A 19,988-nucleotide genomic window follows, 5' to 3' on the forward strand; every position below is an offset into this window, starting at 1 on the left:
CCATAAGGATCAGGGAATGGGGAAGCTGCATTTACTAACATTCCATGCATTTATTAAAGACGCAGGAGTAGACCTGTCCCAGGTGGAACTGAGCAGCGCTGGGAAGCACCATGAATTCAGAGAGACCCAGGAAAGACAGATGCCTGAATGAGCCTTCATCACTTTCCTGAGTTGTTTTTCCTCTGGCAATCATGAGGACTCCTCTGTGATGCTCTCCAAATTCACAGGACAGGATTCTAGGGAGATGAGCCCTGGAGGGCATGAGGGACAGGCAGCCAGGGGCCTTCCATCCATGTGTACCACCCCCTGCCAAGACAAGCAGCCTCTTCATTTGTTTCTAGGTTGGGAGTTCCATGCCTCTTTCTTCTTGTAGCTAAGGGATTTGGGCAGTTGCATTTCTCGGAAAGGCTCACTGAATTGTCTTCCTGGCTCCTTCAGGGCTGTGGGAGCGGAATAGTTGTGTCCATTCCAGAGCTGTACCAAGCTCTCCTGGACTGCTTGTTTGCAACAGGGCTGCCAGGCCCATCATCCACTTTGTACTTAAGTAAACATTGTGCTGTTATATCTTTCAGACAAGATTCCATTTCAGCACTATGATAAATGAGCAGCATACCAGGCCAGAAGTGGGCAGAGTTCCTCCAAGTTCAGCCTTTGAACTGTACAGAGATTAGGTTGAGGCAAAACCTGAAGGAGGTCTTCTCAGCTCATTCTAAAGTTTCTCCTCCCCACAAGTAAAAGATAAGCAGCCTGTTTCTGCAGCAGCATCGCAGCAGTAGGCTGTGAGCCTGTGATGACCCTTCAGAACCCTTAGCCTTCTTTGCAAAAGAAGCACCTTTGTTTGAGTGGGGCCTCAAGTTGTTAAATGTTTGGTCCTCAGACTGTCTCTGTCAGAACAAGAACTTTAGGAAAAAGTTACCTTGCCCCATGTCTCTGCAATGTAACAGCCTAGCATCGCATGGCCATTGCAGCAATGTTACTGCCAACATGTGCCATTACACCTGCCTATTAAGGCTGGGGTGACGACTCCAGACAGAGGGCACTCATGAGGCTTCTCCGTCAAAAAGGAAGGAGCAGAATTCCTGTCCAGCACACTGTCTATTAAGCAAAGTGGCTGTGTGATATCTGTCAAGTTTCTCCCAGTAGCATGCTTTAAAACAAAGTGGAATGCTAAACTTTAATAATTAAAATTAATTATCTTTTTTAATTATCAAAAGCTATGAATAACTTTTAAACTGTTTTAATTTTTTCTAAACTGCTTTGAGATTTTATTACAATCAAGCAGTGTATAAATTTTGTTAAATACACACATAAATGATGTTTTTATGTCATGTGAGGGGGAATCATTAGTTGTGCAACTGGCACCTCTTCCTCTTTGGCACCTTGGCAACACACAACAGAACCTGAACGTTTGGCTTCAACCAAGACCAAATCCTCCCATCGCTCTTATTGTGCCACCAAAGGCCAGGCCTTTGCCCTGGGCCCATTTGCTCCAGACAGAAAAGGCATACAGCAAGTAAGTAGGATGAAGGCGCAGTCAGACTGAAGGATATTTAGCAAAGTTATGAATAAATATCCAAATGGTAGAGAATCAACAGTTCAAAAAAAAATATATGCATACCATGCCTGGGTCTCTCCCTCTCTCCCCATCTCCTCAGTAACCTACCTAGAAGTCCCACGCACTCCCCCTCCAACAGTGAATGATTGAAAGGATTATCTTCTCCCTCCCATGTTTAATATAAATCCCAACTTTCACCAGCTCCACTGGCAAGCAAAGTTTAACATGCTTACATGCAGCCCCCCCAAAATAATTTACTAGCTTTCTGCCTCCATAGCAACCTAGGGAATGTATATACCTCGCTTCTTAATGTTTACATTAAAATGTCTCTTTGCTCCAAAGAAATCCCAGTTTATACATTAAGAGGAGCAAAGCATCCTTCTGTCATTATTCTTTAGTGGTCTCCCTCTAGGACACGAGAGAAGGGTCTTTCTTTGTGAAATCAAAAGAAAAAGAGGACAGAATATTGCTATTGTGGGTTTTTTAAGGGACTCCTTTAAAGTGTTAGAAACCTCAGATTTATATAAGCAGTTACTCCAGATTAATCACTCTGATGGTATTTATATACAGAATAATATATTGTAGCCTGTGACCTCCCCACTCAGGCGCAAGGGAGAGGAAAGTGTGAAGGGAAAGGAGGCAGACAAGAGGGTTTAAAATAGCCAAAGGTGTTGTGAGAAAGGCTTCACTTCTCACTGGGTGCAGATGCCCTGAAACAATACCAGTCCTGCCCATGTGGTGGCCAAAGGTGACTGTGAGGAATCCATGCATTACCCGGTGAGCAACAGAGAAAGCATGGCGGTCTCCCTCCAGCAGGAGTAGCATCCCTCAGGCATAGTCGATGGGTGCACCAGCTCAAGGCCTGTCACTTCACTTTGGCAGCCTGCACTTGGTCAAAGTGACAAGCAGAAGCAAAACTCTTAACTGAAATTCATTCAAGGTTCCATTCGACTGGAAAATGCTCATTTCCTTCACGGAAATGGTTTCATAATTGATGTTGGGGTTCCTAAAAGAATACACAGATTAAGACAGGCAGCACGAGACCACAACACAAGAGAAGATAGCTCAGTCCAGAGTTTGCAGCAGTGAACATACTGTGAGTGACACATGCAATAGGGTAGTAAGGAAACAAGAGTGAAAGGACCCAAAGCATCAAAGGAGAGTCGTGCACCGAGAGCAACACCTCCCAGAAATGCAGGGACTTGGTGCGTTGCAGATCTCCCTCAATATTTCTGTTTCTGCACTGGAATGAGTTGCCCTATGTGTTCCAGGGCATGGGAGCAGATTGCTGCAGTCATACCATGTTGCTCTCTTCGCAATCTGTCCACAGCTTGAGCTGCATTCCTGAAGCTGGCTTTTTCTGCTCTCACAAAGAGACTGGACATCAGATTTCTGGGAAGATCCCAAGTTTTTTCCTGTTAAACAACACATGGAAGTGTGTTTTTCTGATTTTGATGAGATGGATTAATCGATATGTTTATTTGGACTATGGTTATGACAATAAGATTATTATTATTATTAACGAGATGGATTAATCGACATGTTTATTTGGAGAAAAATTGATAGATATATTTCTTAAAGAATTGAAACCTCTCTTTGACTTTTTGTGGAAAGAATAAAGTAATGTTTATGAGATTTGATGATTAATTAAGATAACTACTGGAGGAAAGTGATTTTATAATATAATTTAAGAGACAGGATTGTTATATATTGTAGACCTATAACTGATTTGATCTGTGACAAATGGGAAGTCAACATTTTATTTTTTTGTTTAATCATTTTTTTTTGTTTTTGAATGTTTTATGATTTTGTTTTGTATGTTTTATGAAAATTTGAATAAAAATTATTGTAAAAAAAAAAAGGAAGTGTGTTTTTCTGCAGAAAAGGAGGGAGAGCGTGGGGTGAAGGGACCAAGTATTGCTCAACTATTTAGTCTGAGAGTTTGGAAATCAAAAGAGCCCTTTGACAGATGGGTATCGACTTTAATAGAAACCATACAGAGGCTGGAGAACTCTCCCATCTGCTGAAAGCTTAAAGACTTTAGTTGCCATTTGAATGGTAACACATCCTCCAAGCGAGTGCTTTGCACATGGATAAGTACATCACAATAAAAGGCGGGCAGGGTCATTGCGATGGTAAACTGCTGCGTACCTCCCACTAATTCCAACCTACTTCAGACCAGAGTCTGTTCACTTTCAGGAAGAGAAACTGCGGAGATGGGCCGTTGCCGTGCTCGGTGGCGGCAGAATCCAATGGTGGGCACGAGAGAAGGCCCGCGTCTCCAGGCAGGGGTCGGGAAGACTGCCTGGGCGGGGAGCGGGCCGTGAGGAGGGCGGGAAGGGGAGGCTGGCGAGGAGAGCGGAGGGGGCACCGCCCCACCTGCCTGCCCTCCTAGGACAAGGCGGGGGAGCGCAGGCACAGCTACCGCGGAACCCCTCGCTGGCCCGAGCGCTCCTAACCTTTCTTGCCTGGATGGGTGCGGACAGAAACCGGCCTTGGCGTGCCCAGACGTTTCCCCGCGGTGGGAAAAGCTTCTCCCCGCGCCCTTCCCTCGCCGTCACGCAGGCCACCCTGATGAGCTGGACGGGCCAGGAGGGAGAAGTCCGGGCGGGGAACCTCCGGCCTGCGGGCCGTTTCCCCAAGCCACTCCTGCCGGGCCGGCCCTGCGCAGACCTCCCTGGCGCTGAGTTCGGCCGCGGGCGCCTCTCCCCTCTGGGGACGCCAGGCTGGGAGCGCGGCCGGAGGGGCAGCACCTGGCCCAGGGAGAGCCCCGAGGAGGACTTCTCCGGCCCGCAGCGCCGCCGGAGGAAACCCCCTAAATCCTTTCTGCCCCCCTAATTCTTTTGCAAAGACAATAACGTTTAAATTTATTCGATGTTTTTCTTCCCCCAACTTGTAGGCTGGCCATGGGCCTGCTGCGCAGAAGGCCGGCAACGACCGCGGCCGGGGCACCCCTGTCCGTGATGCCTCGCGATTGACAGGCGGGCCCGCGGGGAGGAGCCAGAGAAAGACCTAGGCCCGCGGAGCCGGGAAGGGTGGCCCGCTCACAGGGCCGGAGAAAGAGAGCGACCGGGGCCGCCGCGGCTTCCCTTGCTTGCGCCCCATGGACTGGCGGACGAGGACCGAACCCCGGCTGGGCCTCGGCCTGGGGCCGCTCACTGTCTCCCGGCCTGACCAACCTCACAGGGTTGTTGTGCGGACAAACTCAAGAGGGGAAGAGCCGCGTCTGGAGCGCGGCGCCTCGGGCTCCTTGGAAGCCTTTGGCCTATAAAAGGCGGGCTGGAGGCGCCTCGGGGATCCCTTTCCCTTCTGGCGCTCTTTCAGGGCGACCGTTCCTTGCTCTCGCGGAGGGAGGGCCACAGGGCGCCGGGCCTCCCTACCTCCACGGGGCTTCCACGCGGAGCCCCTCAGCCCAACGCCTCCTGGGCTGTTTCTTCGTCTTTATTGTTGCAGTTTCATCCCAAGTTGTTCAGATCAAGAGGGCGCGCAAACAGTCCACGCTCTCACTACCCCGTTTTCCTCAACAACAACCCTGTGAGGTAGGCTAATGTGTGTGAGAGAGGAGCGCCCCCGTCGCCCTCCGTTGGCCACACTGGCCGCAGAGGCTGATGGAACTTGGAGTCCAATAACCACTGGAGGCCCATTGGACGCCGCCTCGGCCGCCCTCCGGCCTTTACAAACAGGCGAGGGGCGGGGCTGCTGCGTCACTGCGCGGCGTCGCCGTACTGGGCTCCCACTGGAAGGAAAGGCGGGATATAAATCCACTAAATAAATGAATAAACAATGAATTAGCTCAATTAGGAGCGACGTCGCCGCGAAAGGCCTGGGCTGGGGAACGTTGGGGCTGCGCGGAGAAGGAAAGAGGGAGGAGGCGTCGCCCGAGTAACCGCGGCCTCTTGCGGAAGTGCGTCACAGGTGCGCCGGAAGTTCCTGAGAAGCTTTTTCCGGTCGTGCCGTGCTGCCGCTGAGCGTGGTTGGAGCCGGAGCCGCGATGGTGAAGCCGCGATTCAAGGGCCGCGCCAGCCTCAACCCGTCACGGGCCAGCACCAACCCCGGTAATGGGCGGGCGGCTGCTGCCCCTTTCTCCGGGGCCTTTGCGTGCAAAGCACCGAGCCGGCGGGCAGGGGCTGGGCTGCGTCCGCGCATCGCCCTAGAGCCGCTTGGCCCGAGGCGTCATTGGCGGCTGCCGGTGTCCTGTCCGCAGTCGCTTCCCTCCGCCTCTTGCGCCGTGGCAGAGCGGAAAGTCTCCCGCGTGAGGGTCATTCGTTCTTTGTCTTTTCCCCGTTGTAGATCGGCCAGATGGCGTTGGGGGCCACAACATGCGGGACAGGGCAACCATCCGGCGCCTCAACATGTACAGGCAGAAGGAGCGCAGGTGAGCATGGGGTGCCTGTGCCGCGAGCGGCTGGGGAGTTGAGGCTCCTGAACTGGCGTCTGAAGAGGACTTTTCCTGATATTGTGGGATGAGATTTCACGAGGCAGGTTGAAGAGAAAGCTCTGCATCCATCCCATTGATCCCAGAGCAGGGTACATTTTGTGTATGTCCTGCCTTCAAGTCGATTCCGACTTATGGCAACCCTAAGAATGGGGTTTTCATGAGGCTGAGAGGCAGTGTCTGGCCCAAGGTCACCCAGTGAATTTCATGGCTATGTGGGAATTCGAACCCTGGTCTCCCAGGTCATAGTCCAACACCTTAACCACTTCACCACAATGGTTGTCGATAAGATACATTTTAGTATGCTATAATTATGTAATGTTATTCTGAGTAGCTGAAATAGAAATAGCAATACAATAATAAGATCATAGTAAAGCATCACTAGAAGCCAATGGAGCATGAGTACCCATCCCTTTCCAAAGCCTGGTTGGGAGGAAATGTATTTTTAGGGTTTTGCCGTACATCTTTGAAACAAGGGGGAGGGGGCAGCTTCAGCTTTGGGGCTATGCTGCCAAAAAATATAATCACTTTTCCCCTGCACAGCAGCCTGTATATAAATCCTCTTCTACCATCCCCTGTTGTAAAATGAAAGCTTACAGTCTTAAGAGGTTAAGCTCCGTACTTCTTTTCCTCTGTCGCTAATAGAAACTCTGGATTCGGATTTTGATCAAGGGCTGGGACATGGGGCAAAGGGTTAGGCTGCTTCTTGCAACAATACAGCCATGATCCAAATGGTTTCATCTTGTAGTTGCCTTTTGTAATACCTTGTCATACAATTCCCATATTGTGCGCTTTGCTCCTTATATGCCCAATCTTTAAGTCTTGCTACAAAATATAAAAGCACAAAACAAATGATCAAACAAAAAAAGTAAATAATTTACTGTAAATGTTTATTCTCACCTTGAGAGTATAATATTGAGCACCCCAAAACCAGCCTCTCTTGCTACGGCCTGAGCAGACGGTTGGAGCCCTGTAACTTTCAGTTTTATCTCCTATGACAGCCATGTACTTCTGGAAGAAAGTATGTTGGTTACATGAATAGGTGAAAATAAGCAACCCACTGTGTACATCAAGTTGTGGTCCTTGCCGTCTGGATTCTTGCAAACTCCTGATATCTGGGAAACGCATGTTTTGATCACAAACCCAGCAAGCTAGGCTGCAACTTGTTGGTGAATCACCTATCTCCTGGGATTCCTGTAATAAATAAATAAATAAACTCCTGGTCTAGGTATCCGCTGGAGCAAGAGTGCATATTCAGGATAACAAGATTTGTTAATTTACACTTGAAATATTCAGAGTATGGGCTCAAGTTGTGAGTTTACAAAACCAACTAGTGGATCACAAGTATCGAGTAAGAAAAGTAGATTGCCCAAGACTGAAATCAGATTTCAGTTTTCTGATTTAAATTCTGTAAGCAACAAATATCTTTATTGTGTAATCTGCTACGTATCTGGATCCCAGTCTGATTCTCCTGTTGTGCAAGTAAAAATTAAAGTGATCCAGTAGGGTTAATAGCGATTTTTCCAATCTTGTTTTAATTGGAACTTTTATTTTGCCTCAGCAAGAAGTTAGAAAGTCAATGTGGCAGTGATACTCTTCTTCAAGCTGGTTATTTTTTGTGTGTGTCTTTGGTCAGTATTCGTTGTTAAAAGGACACTTTTCCTCTCCCTCTTCACTGAGATGCAACTTTTGCTGCTCCTGCCCTCCTACAATGCCGCTCTTGCCTACTCTTTTCTCAAGATCATACCCCTGGCCACATCTCTGTCTCCTGAGTTGAGCTTGTTGTTGCCCATCCCCACAGCTCAGAACTGGAGAGGTGAGGATTGCACTCTGATGGCACTTGGGAAGGTCACATTACATGCAGGTCCTTCCTTCATCGCTGAGCATGGGTACCAAATGTTTTTAAAACGCCTCCTTTCTGCAGAAGCTGATCCAGATCCATGTTTCTAATCACAAGTGCTCAAGACTCTTTTGCAGTCACCTCCTGTTCCTCACCCTTGGGTGTGTGATTGGGTGATAAACATCATGTTGGTGTTGTTGGGCAGAGTCATGGAAAGAGTCTGAGGAAGGCTGGAGCCGGGGGAGGCAGCAGTCTCTGGCCTTTCTCAGCTGCAAGGCTGAAGAGGTCATCTGCTTTCCTCAGGCTTGGAGACTGCTTCTATGCCGTCTGTAAGCAAAGTGGTGTCATGCCCAGTTGTGCGCCAGCCCCCTGGTGTTCTGTACCTATGTGCAGGTGCTAAATGAAAACAGCCTTGCCATGTTTTCCCCAAACATTCTGCCTGTGAAAGGGGGCCAAGAGCAAAATGTGGTATCTCTTCGTAATGTGTTTTTCAGAGGCTGTGCTCCATCACTTGGCACAGCCTGTGGAAAAGTGCCAGCCTTGTCTTACAGGCATTCTTGCCTCTGCCTCGATGACCCTGTTGCCCTCCCACCTGAATATGGCCAAGGAGCCTTTAGTGTTTCCAGTTGTTCACTGGGAGCTGTATAATTGGTTCCCTTTTACGTACTACAGTTGTCTTGTGTTTTGCTTGAACATTTGCCCTTTCTTGTAAGCTAAGGAGGGAGAATGGGAGAAATACCAGCTTGTTACCCATCTTCCTAAGAACATAAGAGGAGCCTGCTGGATCAGGCCAGTGGCCTATCTAATCTAGTTCGTACAGTGGCCAACTCTCTTGAGGCCTAAGAGGTTTGGCTTTGTTTCTGCTAAGCACTTTTTCTGCAACCCTCTAATTTGAAACATGTGTTTCACAGTCTTAGTTGTATTCACCCTCTCAGTACATTGGAAGTTGCAAGTTGGCCAGTTGGTCCATCTAGCTCAGTACTGTCCACTTGTAACTCATTGGATTTTTCCCAATCCTACCTGGAGATGTCAGGGATTATACCTGAGATCTTTTGCATGCAAAGCATTGCTGAGCTGTGGCCTTGGACCCCAGAATCCCAGTGAGGATGGCTGCCGCTACTGCTGCTGTTCCCCCTATGTAGATGAGGCAACAGAAGCTGGGAGAGGCTTGCTTTCCCAAAACAGGACAAGCACAGGCCAGCTCTCCAGTGGCTTTCTTTGTCTGCAGGAACAATCGTGGGAAATTGGTCCGGCCACTGCAGTTCCAGTCCACAGTGGCACCTGGCACGGTAGCAAGAGTGGAGCCCAACATAAAATGGTTTGGTGAGCCTTCCTTCTTTGACTTTGCTGTGGGCCCACTTTTTCCTAGGATGTCTTTCTTGGGTGAAGGGCAGGGGTGAAGGGAGGAGTCGTCGTTCCGAGAGCGGAGTTTGGATAAGGGCCATCTTGCAGCTGTTCCTGAAAGTAAACATTTTACCTTGTCAAGTGAACGTGTGGGTGGCACCAGAGTTGGACCTGGGGATGCTCCCATTTATGGTGTTCTCAATACAGGAAACACACGTGTGATCAAGCAATCGTCTCTCCAGAAGTTCCAGGAGGAGATGGAGACAGTGATGAAGGATCCCTACAGAGTAGTCATGAAGCAAAGCAAGCTGCCTCTATCTCTCCTCCATGATCGAATTAAGCCTCATGTAAGTCCTCCTCTTTCCTCTTTGCAGGGAGGCTGTTCCTGGTATTTGTTCTTCTGCTGGGGGTGGGCATGTGCATGCCAGGCTCTGGGGTTGCATTTCTCAAACTCATCGCTTGCTCATCCAGCGGGTGTAGGGATGCAATTGGAAGGCCTAGTGAAGGGGTGTAACTTGGCCTTGCAAAACAAGTCCTCAGCAGTACTCTTCTCTAGCCCATCTGCTGCTTGCACATGCCAGTGTATCAGGGGGGGAGAGGTGGAGCTGATTCTTACTTGGCACAGAAGGGCAGACAAGAGCCTGGATGCAGGCCAGGTGTAACTCCCTTGTAAAGCATGTGTCCCTACTTATTTTTGTCCAGCCATGTGAATGGTGTGTCGGCTTCTGACTTGCCCCTGGGTTGTTTGGCCCCAAATCATGTTTCATGATAGGCATATTCAGTTGGAATCTGTACAGGGTCTGTGGTATTCCTCTGGTGGAAGGTCCCAGATACAGTTGTGGTGCCAACTTCAACTCCGGGCCATTGCAGAGGCCTGGCACGGAAGCTTGAGGCATCTTGGCTGTGTCCTCTGGCTTGCCAGATCCACCCCCCAGTCTGTGCTTTCATCTCAAGTCAAAAATCCCCTCTGCTCTGGGCCACTGGCTGTGCTGCTTTCCTTTTGTGTATACTGAGCTCTCACAGGACAATTTTGGTTTCTCAGGAGTTTCCATGTGTCTCCAATAAAATAAAAACATCCTAAATTAAGAAAAGGGTTCCCTGTAACTTGAACGCACATCACTAAAATAAGCAATTCTTGCTAGATGTAGGAGTCTCTATTCCAAGAAAAAGGCTGGCATCTGCAGCTGGCCTTTCAAAGGAGAAATCAAAATGTGAGGCAGATTCGCCTTGACAAATCTAAATTTTGGCAGGATCTGGAGCCCTGTTGATGAAACAAAGCAGAGAGGAACAGTTGAATTTCCATCCTTGTAGCCTGAGTCACATTGGGCTGAGTGAATAACAAGCGGTGAAGTGGAGCAAGGCTCTCTGGCACGTGGGGGCTGGTTCAGGGTTGCTGAGTTTCTGCTCTCTGAGGAAGCACTCAGAATCGGGGCCCTAGTTGGTCTGTCTAACTTGAGCTAAGGGTTCTTGTTCTGACCCAGGGCATAGGATGAGATCTCTCTCTAGGGCATAAGATGAGATCTCTCCCTCTTTCTCTCTCTTCCTCCCTCTCTCTCTCTCTCTCCCTCCCTCCCTCCCTCTCTCTCTCTCTCTCTGTCTCTCTCTCTCTCTCTCTCTCTCTCTCTCTCTCCTTTGCCTTTCAGAATTCCAAAGTCCATATTCTTGACACAGAAACATTTGAAACAACATTTGGCCCCAAATCACAAAGGAAACGGCCAAATCTCCTGGTGAGTGATGTGCAGTCTCTAGTGAAAAATGCCACAGCTGAGGCCAGCAGCTATAACCAAGACAAGGACCGGGATCTGGTGACGGAAGATACTGGGGTGAGGTGAGCCATTTCCCCTCAGGAAGGGGGACTCTTTCCTCTTCTCTTTTTCTCTCCTCTCAAGTCGCCTGTTGGCTGAATTAGTGATGCAGTAGATGAGGCCTTCAGAAAGTGAAGCTTTTTTTTTTTTTTTTTTTTTTTTTGAGGAAAAAGGGATAATGCAGTTTTCTGTCTGAATTCCTCCTTCACTGTTCTGGCTAACCTATGAGCAAACATCACAAAACAGTTTCATGTCATGATTATATTTGGTGACTGAGAAGGATCCATCCTCCCTCTGGAAGCAAAGCTGGACAGCCGTCAACTTGATGCTGGTCCCTTGCATTAAATTCACATTTTCGGCTGCTACTCCCTGACTTTAGCTGTTCCTCTTTCTCCCTTTTGCACTATTTGCCTACCTCTCCTCTCCCCTGGGAGGGTGCTGGCTTTATGGATGTAAATGCCTGTTTGCTTTGAATGACCACATCACTTGAGCCAAGGGAGCTATGATGTTCTCTGTAGGGGAGGCATGTGCCTCAGTTCCGATGGACCTGCCTGCAGATGGCTCTAGCAGATGAACTCTGGAGCTACTGACTGTTTAGTCTTTTCCTTGCAGGGAGGAGGTGCGAGAGGAGATCTACAAGAAGGGGCAGTCCAAGCGAATCTGGGGAGAACTTTACAAGGTATGCTGTGGAAGGAGGGCACTGTAAACTCTGCCAGGACATGGCTCTTCAGTTGTCCTGTATCCATTTGCTTCCAAAAAGGCTTTGCAAAGGCCATCCCTGCCCTGATGTTCTATGCACTGCAGCTTGCTCCTTTATTAAGCTGAAAGGTGGCTGACTTCACTTCACAGCCTGTTGGACAAAGATGAGCTGCCAGGCAGCTGTGGGCCCAAGTCGGCTTTCCCAGTCGCTGCAACATTTCCTTCCTCTGTTGCCTCCAGACATTCCTTCTGCGTTCATAGTAGCAGTCTTAGCTACATCTCTGCGATTACTACATGTGTGTATCTGGGGGAGGGGGACGGAGAGGGAGAGAGAGAGAGCACCGTAGCTTGTTTTCTCAGACAGGCTTTTTGTTCAGAAGTCTTTGGTAATGAAATCTAATCGAGCCAGAGCAGATCAGCTGCCCAGTGCATCGCACTGCTTCTGAACCCGACCTGCTGAATTTCAACAGTTTGACCACTGCTGGAGCTGGACCTGCTTGTTGTAGATCTGCTTGCGTTTCTTGCAAGCTACGGTGGGACTGTGCCTAGAAGAGCCTGGTCTTTTCCCCTTTCTATCCTGGGCTTTCAAGCATCAGCAGTCTGAAGTAGTTTCCCTCCAGCGTTCGTTCCTGTTTGAAAGAACATGAGGGAGGCTGTGAGGGTAGCTAGACTGGATCATGGTGGTCTGAGCCAGCCTGTTGCTCTGGGACATCTGTCTGAGACACACGAGACTCCACAAAATGTTTTCTTCTAGTTTGACGTGTCTCTTGCCCTCTCTGAACTTGCAGGTGATCGATTCATCGGATGTGGTTGTGCAAGTGTTGGATGCCAGAGACCCCCTGGGGACCCGTTCCCCACATGTGGAGGCCTATTTGAAGAAGGAGAAGTCCTGGAAGCATCTCATTTTTGTCTTGAACAAATGTGACCTTGTGCCCACATGGGCCACGGTAAGCCTCATGGAGGAGGGGTGGTTTGTGGTACAGAGTGCAAAGGAGCTGCCTGGAAGAAGCTTCCTGCCAGTGGAGGAGCAGGTTGGAAACCCCAGGAAGCTACTTCGTCTAGGGGTATGTGAAGGGTTAGGCCACAGCCTGCCTACTTCCCGTTAGCTTGGACTGATGGTGAGGAAACCAATTTTGGAAGTAGTAGTTGGATTTTCCAAAGCGTTACTTATAGGGCTTCAGACGCTTTTCATCTTAAGCAGCTGTGCTTTGTAAAGTGGGGTGGTGAATGGCACACTTTATTGTCTCCTCCTAGAAATGCTGGGTTGCTGTTCTCTCCCAGGAGTATCCAACCTTGGCCTTTCATGCCAGCCTCACAAACCCCTTTGGAAAAGGAGCCTTCATTCAGCTCTTGAGACAGTTTGGAAAGGTAGGACACATTTATATTTTGGAGATACAATGTCAGTGAGTAGTCCTGCATTTTTGGGGGTGCTGAGATTCAGTCCTCCTTGGGTGGAAACAAGCAATTTCAGAAAGCCCTGTGTCCCTAGGCTTGGTTCCTGCTGTGGTATGAAGTCTGATTTTCCCAAGGGCGCCCTCAATCTTCCCTTGAGTCACGAGGAAGCATGGAATGAGGAACTGGTCAGCTGCCAAGGGCAAGACCTTCCGCTCAGAGCAGCCAGCTAACCTTCTCAACTGCATCCCAGAATTGCACATGAGAAGGGCAAGGAGGGGTGCCAGGCAACAGCAGCTGCAACTAGTCCTTCTGTTGCTGCTGCTTTATTTCTGCAAGAAAGGAGCACTTCAGCATATTTTGTGCATCTCCGAGAAGGCCCTGCACTCAGTATGGAACTAGCAGTGCGAGTGTGCAAGAGCAGAGGCCTCTGGGCTTTTTTGGGGGGGGGGGGAGTTTTTCAACTACTTCTGGACACACACAAATACATCTGCTAGCCCAGCAGTTCAAGTATTCCATTTGGTGCCTCCCGACACACAAGCCATACCTGTGTAGCACAGGCCCTCAAGGATCGAAGACGGTGCCTGGAATTTCTCTTGCTAAGTTTGACAGATCCCCAGTTAAGACTCAGGTGACTCGCAAAATATGCTGAAGTGCTCCTTCCTTGCAGAAATAAAGCAGCAGCAATAGAAGGACTAGTTGCAGCTGCTGTTGCCTGGCACCCCTCCTTGCCCTTCTCATGTGCAATTCTGGGATGCAGTTGAGAAGGTTAGCTGGCTGCTCTGAGCGGAAGGTCTTGCCCTTGGCAGCTGACCAGTTCCCCTCTCCAGCTTGGACTTTTCTGAGTGGGTGATGGCCATTGCGTGTGCTACATCTACAAACACTGGGTGGAAAAGCGGGTCCAGCAATGGGTAACCTGATTGCACCGTTCCCCAAGTAGGTGAATTGCATGTTAGGGAGTAGCTGCCTGTCTAGGATTGTTCTTTAACTCTCCTGGGACATTTGGGACTCATCCTGCCTTTCTCTTCACACATTGTTCTTGCAACAGTTGCACGTGGATAAGAAGCAGATCAGTGTGGGCTTCATTGGCTACCCAAACGTGGGAAAGAGCTCTGTGATCAACACACTCCGCTCCAAAAAAGTCTGTAGCGTGGCCCCCATTGCTGGGGAAACCAAGGCAAGTCTTCTGCGTCATCTCTGGCAGGACGAAAGCAAAATGGATCAGGGCCGTGTGCATGCCCTGCTTCCAGGATTGCAGTGCTTGAATGAAGATGCCCAGTGCTGGTTTTGGCATCCCGAGCAGTCACTGAGGCCTAATTGTCTAGCCCTTATGGCAGCAAATGCAATTCTGAGGGTCAGCCAGCGAGCTTGGAGGTGGAGTAAGGCTTTGACCTCGGCTCTTAATTGGGTTCTCTCTCGAGACCTTAACGTGTCTATGTTGAACAGTCCTGATGTAAAGCTGCTGCCTCCACAGCTTCAACTGAAGAAGGGAGGCAGAGTCAATCCCATTCTTTCTTCCATAGGTGTGGCAGTACATTACCTTGATGCGCCGCATCTTTCTCATTGACTGCCCAGGAGTGGTATATCCTTCAGGAGACACAGAAACGGACATTGTGCTGAAGGGAGTGGTGAGTGTCGAGGGGGACACTGAATGGCAGTTCTCGTGACCTAGCCATGGTCATTAACAAAAGAGTGTTGAGGTCCAGGGGCTTGAAATGTCTTTGCACAGACTTCCTAGGCCATCCAACTTCCTTCCCACTGCTGCAACTGTGCCCAAATGCTGTGTTAAGAGGCTGGTTTTCTTGTTTCCAGGTTCAGGTAGAAAAAATTAAGTGTCCAGAAGACCACATTGCTGCAGTGTTGGAAAGGGCCAAGCCAGAATATATCAGCAAGACTTATAAAATAGACTTCTGGCAGAATGCGGAAGACTTCCTCGAGAAGCTGGCCTTCCAGACTGGGAAGCTACTCAAGGTGACGGAGCCTGCCTTTTCTTCCGGCGTTGTTTTGGGAAGGGAAGTGTTAGGAAAGTGTTTCATCAGAGGAAGAGCAAACAGGAGTGCTCTTGGGGTGCTGTTGTCTGCCTAGTCCAGCTGACAGGCTGTGACTATGTGGAGACTGCGTGGAGGAGAGGAGAGGGCACTTACTGGTGAGGCATTATGCCAGAGAAGGTGAAGCTGTACTCCATCCCTCGTAAGCATCCTTTCCTCACTGTAGCCAGAGCTGCCACCTGGATCCAGACAGACTCCCAGAAGCAGACTCTGTCTCACCTTTCCTGCTGGAGAGGCCCCTTTTCTCCCTAGCCTGAGCATGACTAGTGGGCTGAAAGAGCACCCCTGCCGTTTCAGGGAGGCGAGCCGGACATGTGCACAGTAAGCAAAATGGTGCTGAATGACTGGCAGAGGGGCCGTATTCCTTTCTTTGTGAAGCCACCAAATACGGAGCAGCGCACTCAGGTAAGATCTCCATGAGCAAGGTGGGTGAGCGACAGTGCAGTCACATATATGGTTTCTCAGAAGTAAGTCCCAGTGGGAGTGCAGCCTGAATTCTTCAAAAACAAGTGAAATGGAATCAAATCTGCCCAATCATTACTTTGATGGCAAGCAACTCTTTAACTAAAAAAAATCATCATTGTCCGGTGACCATGGCAGAAGATGGTGTGATCTTATTAGTCAATTGATTTTAGAGCAATGTGGCACAAAAATAGGGGCAAAAAGTTCCTGTCGGCTCTCAGGATAAAGAAAATGAGAGGTCTTCAGATCAGACCAATCCCATTGATTTAATGGTTTTTGGATCTAACCTCAAACTACTTCAACTTCTACCACCACAGTAGAAGGTGATGAAAGTTGTGTTTGTTACAACTGAAACCGTGGAGAAAATCAGGAGTCCTGCCCCTCCCCCTCCTCTTTAGGTCATCCTTGCAAATGTAGTGGTTTAGTGAGTCTGCAGTCAAGCCATATCTTTTAATCTATAATTTTATTTATATATATTTTAATTGATATCCTGTTCCCCCTGGAAGGAGCCCAGATAGTTTTTGTCCTTTAATTTTAAAATGTATTGGGGGGGGGGAAGCATTTGGCACGTGCTTAGAGGTACTCTTTGATTGTCCTTTCACATTAATCTGCATTTTGATCCGTTTCTGAGACTGGACCCTGGTGAGCCATAATTAAAGGCCCGTCACTGGAAATTTGCCCTAAGATTGTCTGGAACAGAAATGATACGATGCAGTGTGTGTTTTGGCAACTGGCTTGCAGTGAAGCTTCCATTCCTTCATTTTTCAGCCCACAGCCACCACCTTGGAAGCGTCCACAGTTGCCACTCAGCGTGAGAGCTCTGGGGAGACCGTTGGATCGACAGAGATGCCCACAGCAGAGGCTGGGAGTGAGGAGTGCTCCAACCTGGCAACAAAATGGTCCATGTCCCACGTGCGGCAGAACTTTGGGAAGATTAACGTAGCCCCGCAGTTCCTGCAGGAAGACCTGATTCCTGTGGATGTGTCCAGTATCGACGAGACAGACAGTGAGGCAGAGGAGAAGGGAGAGGAAGAATGTTGTGAGCTTGGCAGCACAGCCAGCCGGCCCTCCTTCAAGGAAAGCCCCAAGCAGGATGCCAAGGCAGTGCTGAAGTCGCTAGACGAGAAGATTGCCAAGTACAACAGATTCTTGGACAAGGCCAAAGCCAAGCGATTCTCGGCAATAAGGTAGTGCCTTTTCCTTGGGGTGCGGTGGGAGATAGAGCCTGGTTGAGCTCACTAGTCAGAAGAGTTCAGAAGCTGAGGCTAAGCTTCTGTTGCAGTAACAGGCTATCCAGTCATTACCTGCCTTTCCCGCCCTTACCACGAGCAGAAGTTTGATTGCTCCCATTTACTCAAGGAAGTGAGCCAAGCCATAGGCTGCAGAAGGTGGCTTGTGCCATCCCCTGCGTTGCTCAGCTTTTATTGGGTTCCTTAGCCCACCCTGCCCCAGCCCGAGTTGTTGGAGGTAATTTATGCCTATCAGTGGCTTCTCTTCTGGATATGAGGCTGCATTTGCAGTGTGCTGTTGTGCCACAAACATCAGTGTCTATGTCTGCTGGAGTGCGCGTGGGGTGGGCAACTCCTGCACAGGTGGAGGGTATTGTTAAATCATGCCTGTCACAGAGGCAGTAGATCTGCTTAGGTGGTGAGGACAGCTGCATTTTGAAAATGCTGGTGTGTGTGTGTGTGGGGGGTAGAATGCCAAGTATGGGGGGGGGAGCAGGCTTTTGCAAGAGCCTAAATGCCTAAATGCCTTCCTGCCCTATAGAATCCCCAAAGGACTGAGTGAAAAAGTCTTTGCAAAGTCACAGTTGGACTCCGGAGCTGTTGCAGGGGATAAGGCTGGAGGTAAGGTGGCTCTATTAGAGGACTGATAGGCTTCCCCTTGAGGCCTGAGGAGTCTGTCTTGGAAGGGTCTGCAACAAGCTCCACTTGGCCACACTGCTTGCTGTGCCTTTTGCGTTAAGGAAACATACTTGAAGCTATACATTGGGAGGGTGCCGGGGGTGGGGGTGCCGGAGGTGAATTTCTGGAGAGTTTTGCCTGACACCATTCTTTAAATGCTGCTTTTAGGGAGCCTGGAGAAAGTTGAGAAAAGGAAAATGCCAGAGGAAGGTGAACAGGAGCAGGATGCCTGTCCGGTGAAGAAGCCTTGCAAGACACAGAGTTCCAAAGAGGTTGGTGTCAACAGCATCCCTCTGCAGCTCCCACAGGGCTGGGCATAGTGCAGGGGGGGCTCCTGCAGCTCAAGGCACAAACATTTGTACAGCATGTTAGTTAGCATGGAATCTGTCCCCCAAGTAAGCCAGCTTTTGTGCCTTTTAAAAAGCAAGCTGCTGGCCCTGATTAGCAAGGGGTTATTCTTTTATTTATACCAGGGGTGGGGAACCTTTTTGGCTCTGTGATCCAGATCCTGATGAGGATCAGCCTCGTGGGCCAAATTTGACAGGTGGGTTGATCCAGCTGTCAAAATCCCTTGTGGGGCTCCCAAGGGTGCTTGGGAACTGCACTGCAAAGGGCGTTGCCAACTCCCCGTTTGGTGCATTGGGAAGCTCCAAGTATAGATGTGGCAAAGTGCTTGTGTTCCCCCTCCCTCCCATTTGATGAGGATGAAGCAGTTTGCAATTGACACCAGCAACTGGTGGGACTTCTCCCCTTTGCTGCTGTTGCTTGCAAAAGACAGCTTGGTCCCATGCACCCAGACCAAGCAGGATCACTCTGCCTTCGCATCAGCCGATGTAGGGGAGGGTGATCTTGGTTGGCCTCCAGTAGCCAAGTTCCCTGCAGGGAGCTCTCCTGAATGCCCAGACCAAGTCAGTTTGACCTTTCTTTGCATTATCCCATGCAGGAGAGCAATCTTGCTTTGTGCAGTGCTTTGGAAGCTGTACAAGCAGGCTTTGGCCTAGCCCTGCCCATACCTGTATGACATCAGGTATAAGGTGGATCGGCTTTATTTGCTCAAAATGGCCTGGTGGGCCAAGATTGGGCCATAGGCTGGAGGTTGCCTACCCTCAATTAACACAAAATTAACACAGCCAACTGTTGGGAATGCTTTGGTTTGGATTCCTGCATTGAGCATCGGTATTCCCGATCTCTGTGTATGGATGTGAAAGTTGGACAGTGAAAAAAGCGGGTAAGAGAAAAATCAACTCATTTGAAATGTGGTGTTGGAGGAGAGCTTTGCACATACCACGGACTGAAAAAGACAAATAATTGGGTGTTAGAACCAGAACTGTCACTAGAAGCTAAAATGATGAAACTGAGGTTATCATACTTTGCACACATCGTGAGAAGACAGGATTAGAAAAGATAATAACACTGGGGAAAACAGAAGGGAGTAGAAAAAGGCCAAACAAGAGATGGATTTATTCCATAAAGGAAGCCACAGACCTGAACTTACAAGATCTGAGCAGGGAGGTTCACGACAGATGCTCTTGGAGGTCGCTGATTCATAGGGTTGCCATAAGTCGTGATTGACTTGGAGGCACATAACAACAAAAAATTGAGCAGGGGGTTGGACTTGATGGCCTTATAGGCCTCTTCCAACTGTACTATTCTGATTCTATGAAAATATCCCTTCTTTCCTGCTGCGAAAATGAGAAAACATGCAAAACCCTGAATTGATCTTATTTCACATACAGGAAATTGAGCAGACTAATAGAGTGAGTGCCTTTTGCAACATTTCTGGAAATGTATTTTTGTACAGAGGATGCATTTGATGCATGGCAGAAAATGTCCTGAGCTTTTTGCGATGGGGGGATGACACAGCTCTGATGGTTACCTTGGCTGGCTTAAGTGGGAAGGAGGGAAAGGCAGAAGTGGTCCATTCTTCCTGGCACATTCCCTCTTCTGAAGTCAGCTCAATATTGGGAGTCCTCCTGTGTATGCCCCCACTGCCTCGAACGGTGGTGGGGTGAATAGGAGGGGCAGAGCCTTTCCAGTTGGACACCAACCCACGGAACGTCCTCCTGGCCCTGTATCTGAATTCCATTATCTTTTTAAGATTTTGCCACCCCGTTTGTTTCTAAACTAGACACTTTTTTCTTTCAGAGGAGAAGAGCAGAGCGGCGGCAGCACTCCAAGAAAGTTGGTGTGCGATATTATGACACTCATAACGTCAAAAATAAAAACCGGAACAAAAAGAAACTCAACTCAGGAGGACAGAACTCGAAACTGAAGAGAAATAAACGCCAGCAGTAGTTCCTGGGCTTGTTTTCTGATCTAGACTTGTTCCTCCTTCCTGTCCTATTCTCTGGGTCAATATAGGGGTTCAGCTGTTTACGGTGAGACACAGGTTGCATTTGCACAATCAGCTCCTGGTTTAATGAGCCAAGCCAAGCCCAAGCTTTGTGCACCCACCGCCAGCCTCTTGCTCCCACTTTGTGTGAACAGGGAACAACCAAGAA

General features: G+C 49.1%; 1 protein-coding gene across 1 annotated transcript; it reads left to right on the plus strand.

Annotated features, from left to right (window-relative positions):
• Positions 1-3,727: 3,727 nt before the first annotated feature.
• GNL2 (G protein nucleolar 2) lies at positions 3,728-19,802 on the plus strand. Its single transcript, XM_061597801.1, has 17 exons — positions 3,728-3,810; positions 4,455-5,610; positions 5,846-5,930; positions 9,059-9,153; positions 9,382-9,521; positions 10,818-11,002; positions 11,592-11,658; positions 12,467-12,625; positions 12,933-13,046; positions 14,119-14,247; positions 14,594-14,698; positions 14,883-15,041; positions 15,416-15,523; positions 16,349-16,767; positions 17,351-17,430; positions 17,656-17,759; positions 19,633-19,802. Exons 2-17 carry the CDS (start codon positions 5,547-5,549, stop codon positions 19,780-19,782), a joined length of 2,163 nt encoding a protein of 720 aa, XP_061453785.1. The 5' UTR covers positions 3,728-3,810; positions 4,455-5,546; the 3' UTR covers positions 19,783-19,802.
• The last annotated feature ends 186 nt before the right edge of the window (positions 19,803-19,988 follow it).

The sequence above is a fragment of the Rhineura floridana genome, chromosome 15, assembly GCF_030035675.1.
Source record: "Rhineura floridana isolate rRhiFlo1 chromosome 15, rRhiFlo1.hap2, whole genome shotgun sequence".
Classification (NCBI taxonomy): Eukaryota; Metazoa; Chordata; class Lepidosauria; order Squamata; family Rhineuridae; genus Rhineura; species Rhineura floridana.

Bases quoted from the DNA above. Each gene is read 5' to 3' on its own strand.
- GNL2 (XM_061597801.1), top strand. From the start codon at position 5,547: ATGGTGAAGCCGCGATTCAAGGGCCGCGCCAGCCTCAACCCGTCACGG. The intron at 5,611-5,845 runs GTAATGGGCGGG...TCCCCGTTGTAG, and splicing joins ACGGGCCAGCACCAACCCCG to ATCGGCCAGATGGCGTTGGG. The intron at 11,659-12,466 runs GTATGCTGTGGA...CTGAACTTGCAG, and splicing joins TCTGGGGAGAACTTTACAAG to GTGATCGATTCATCGGATGT.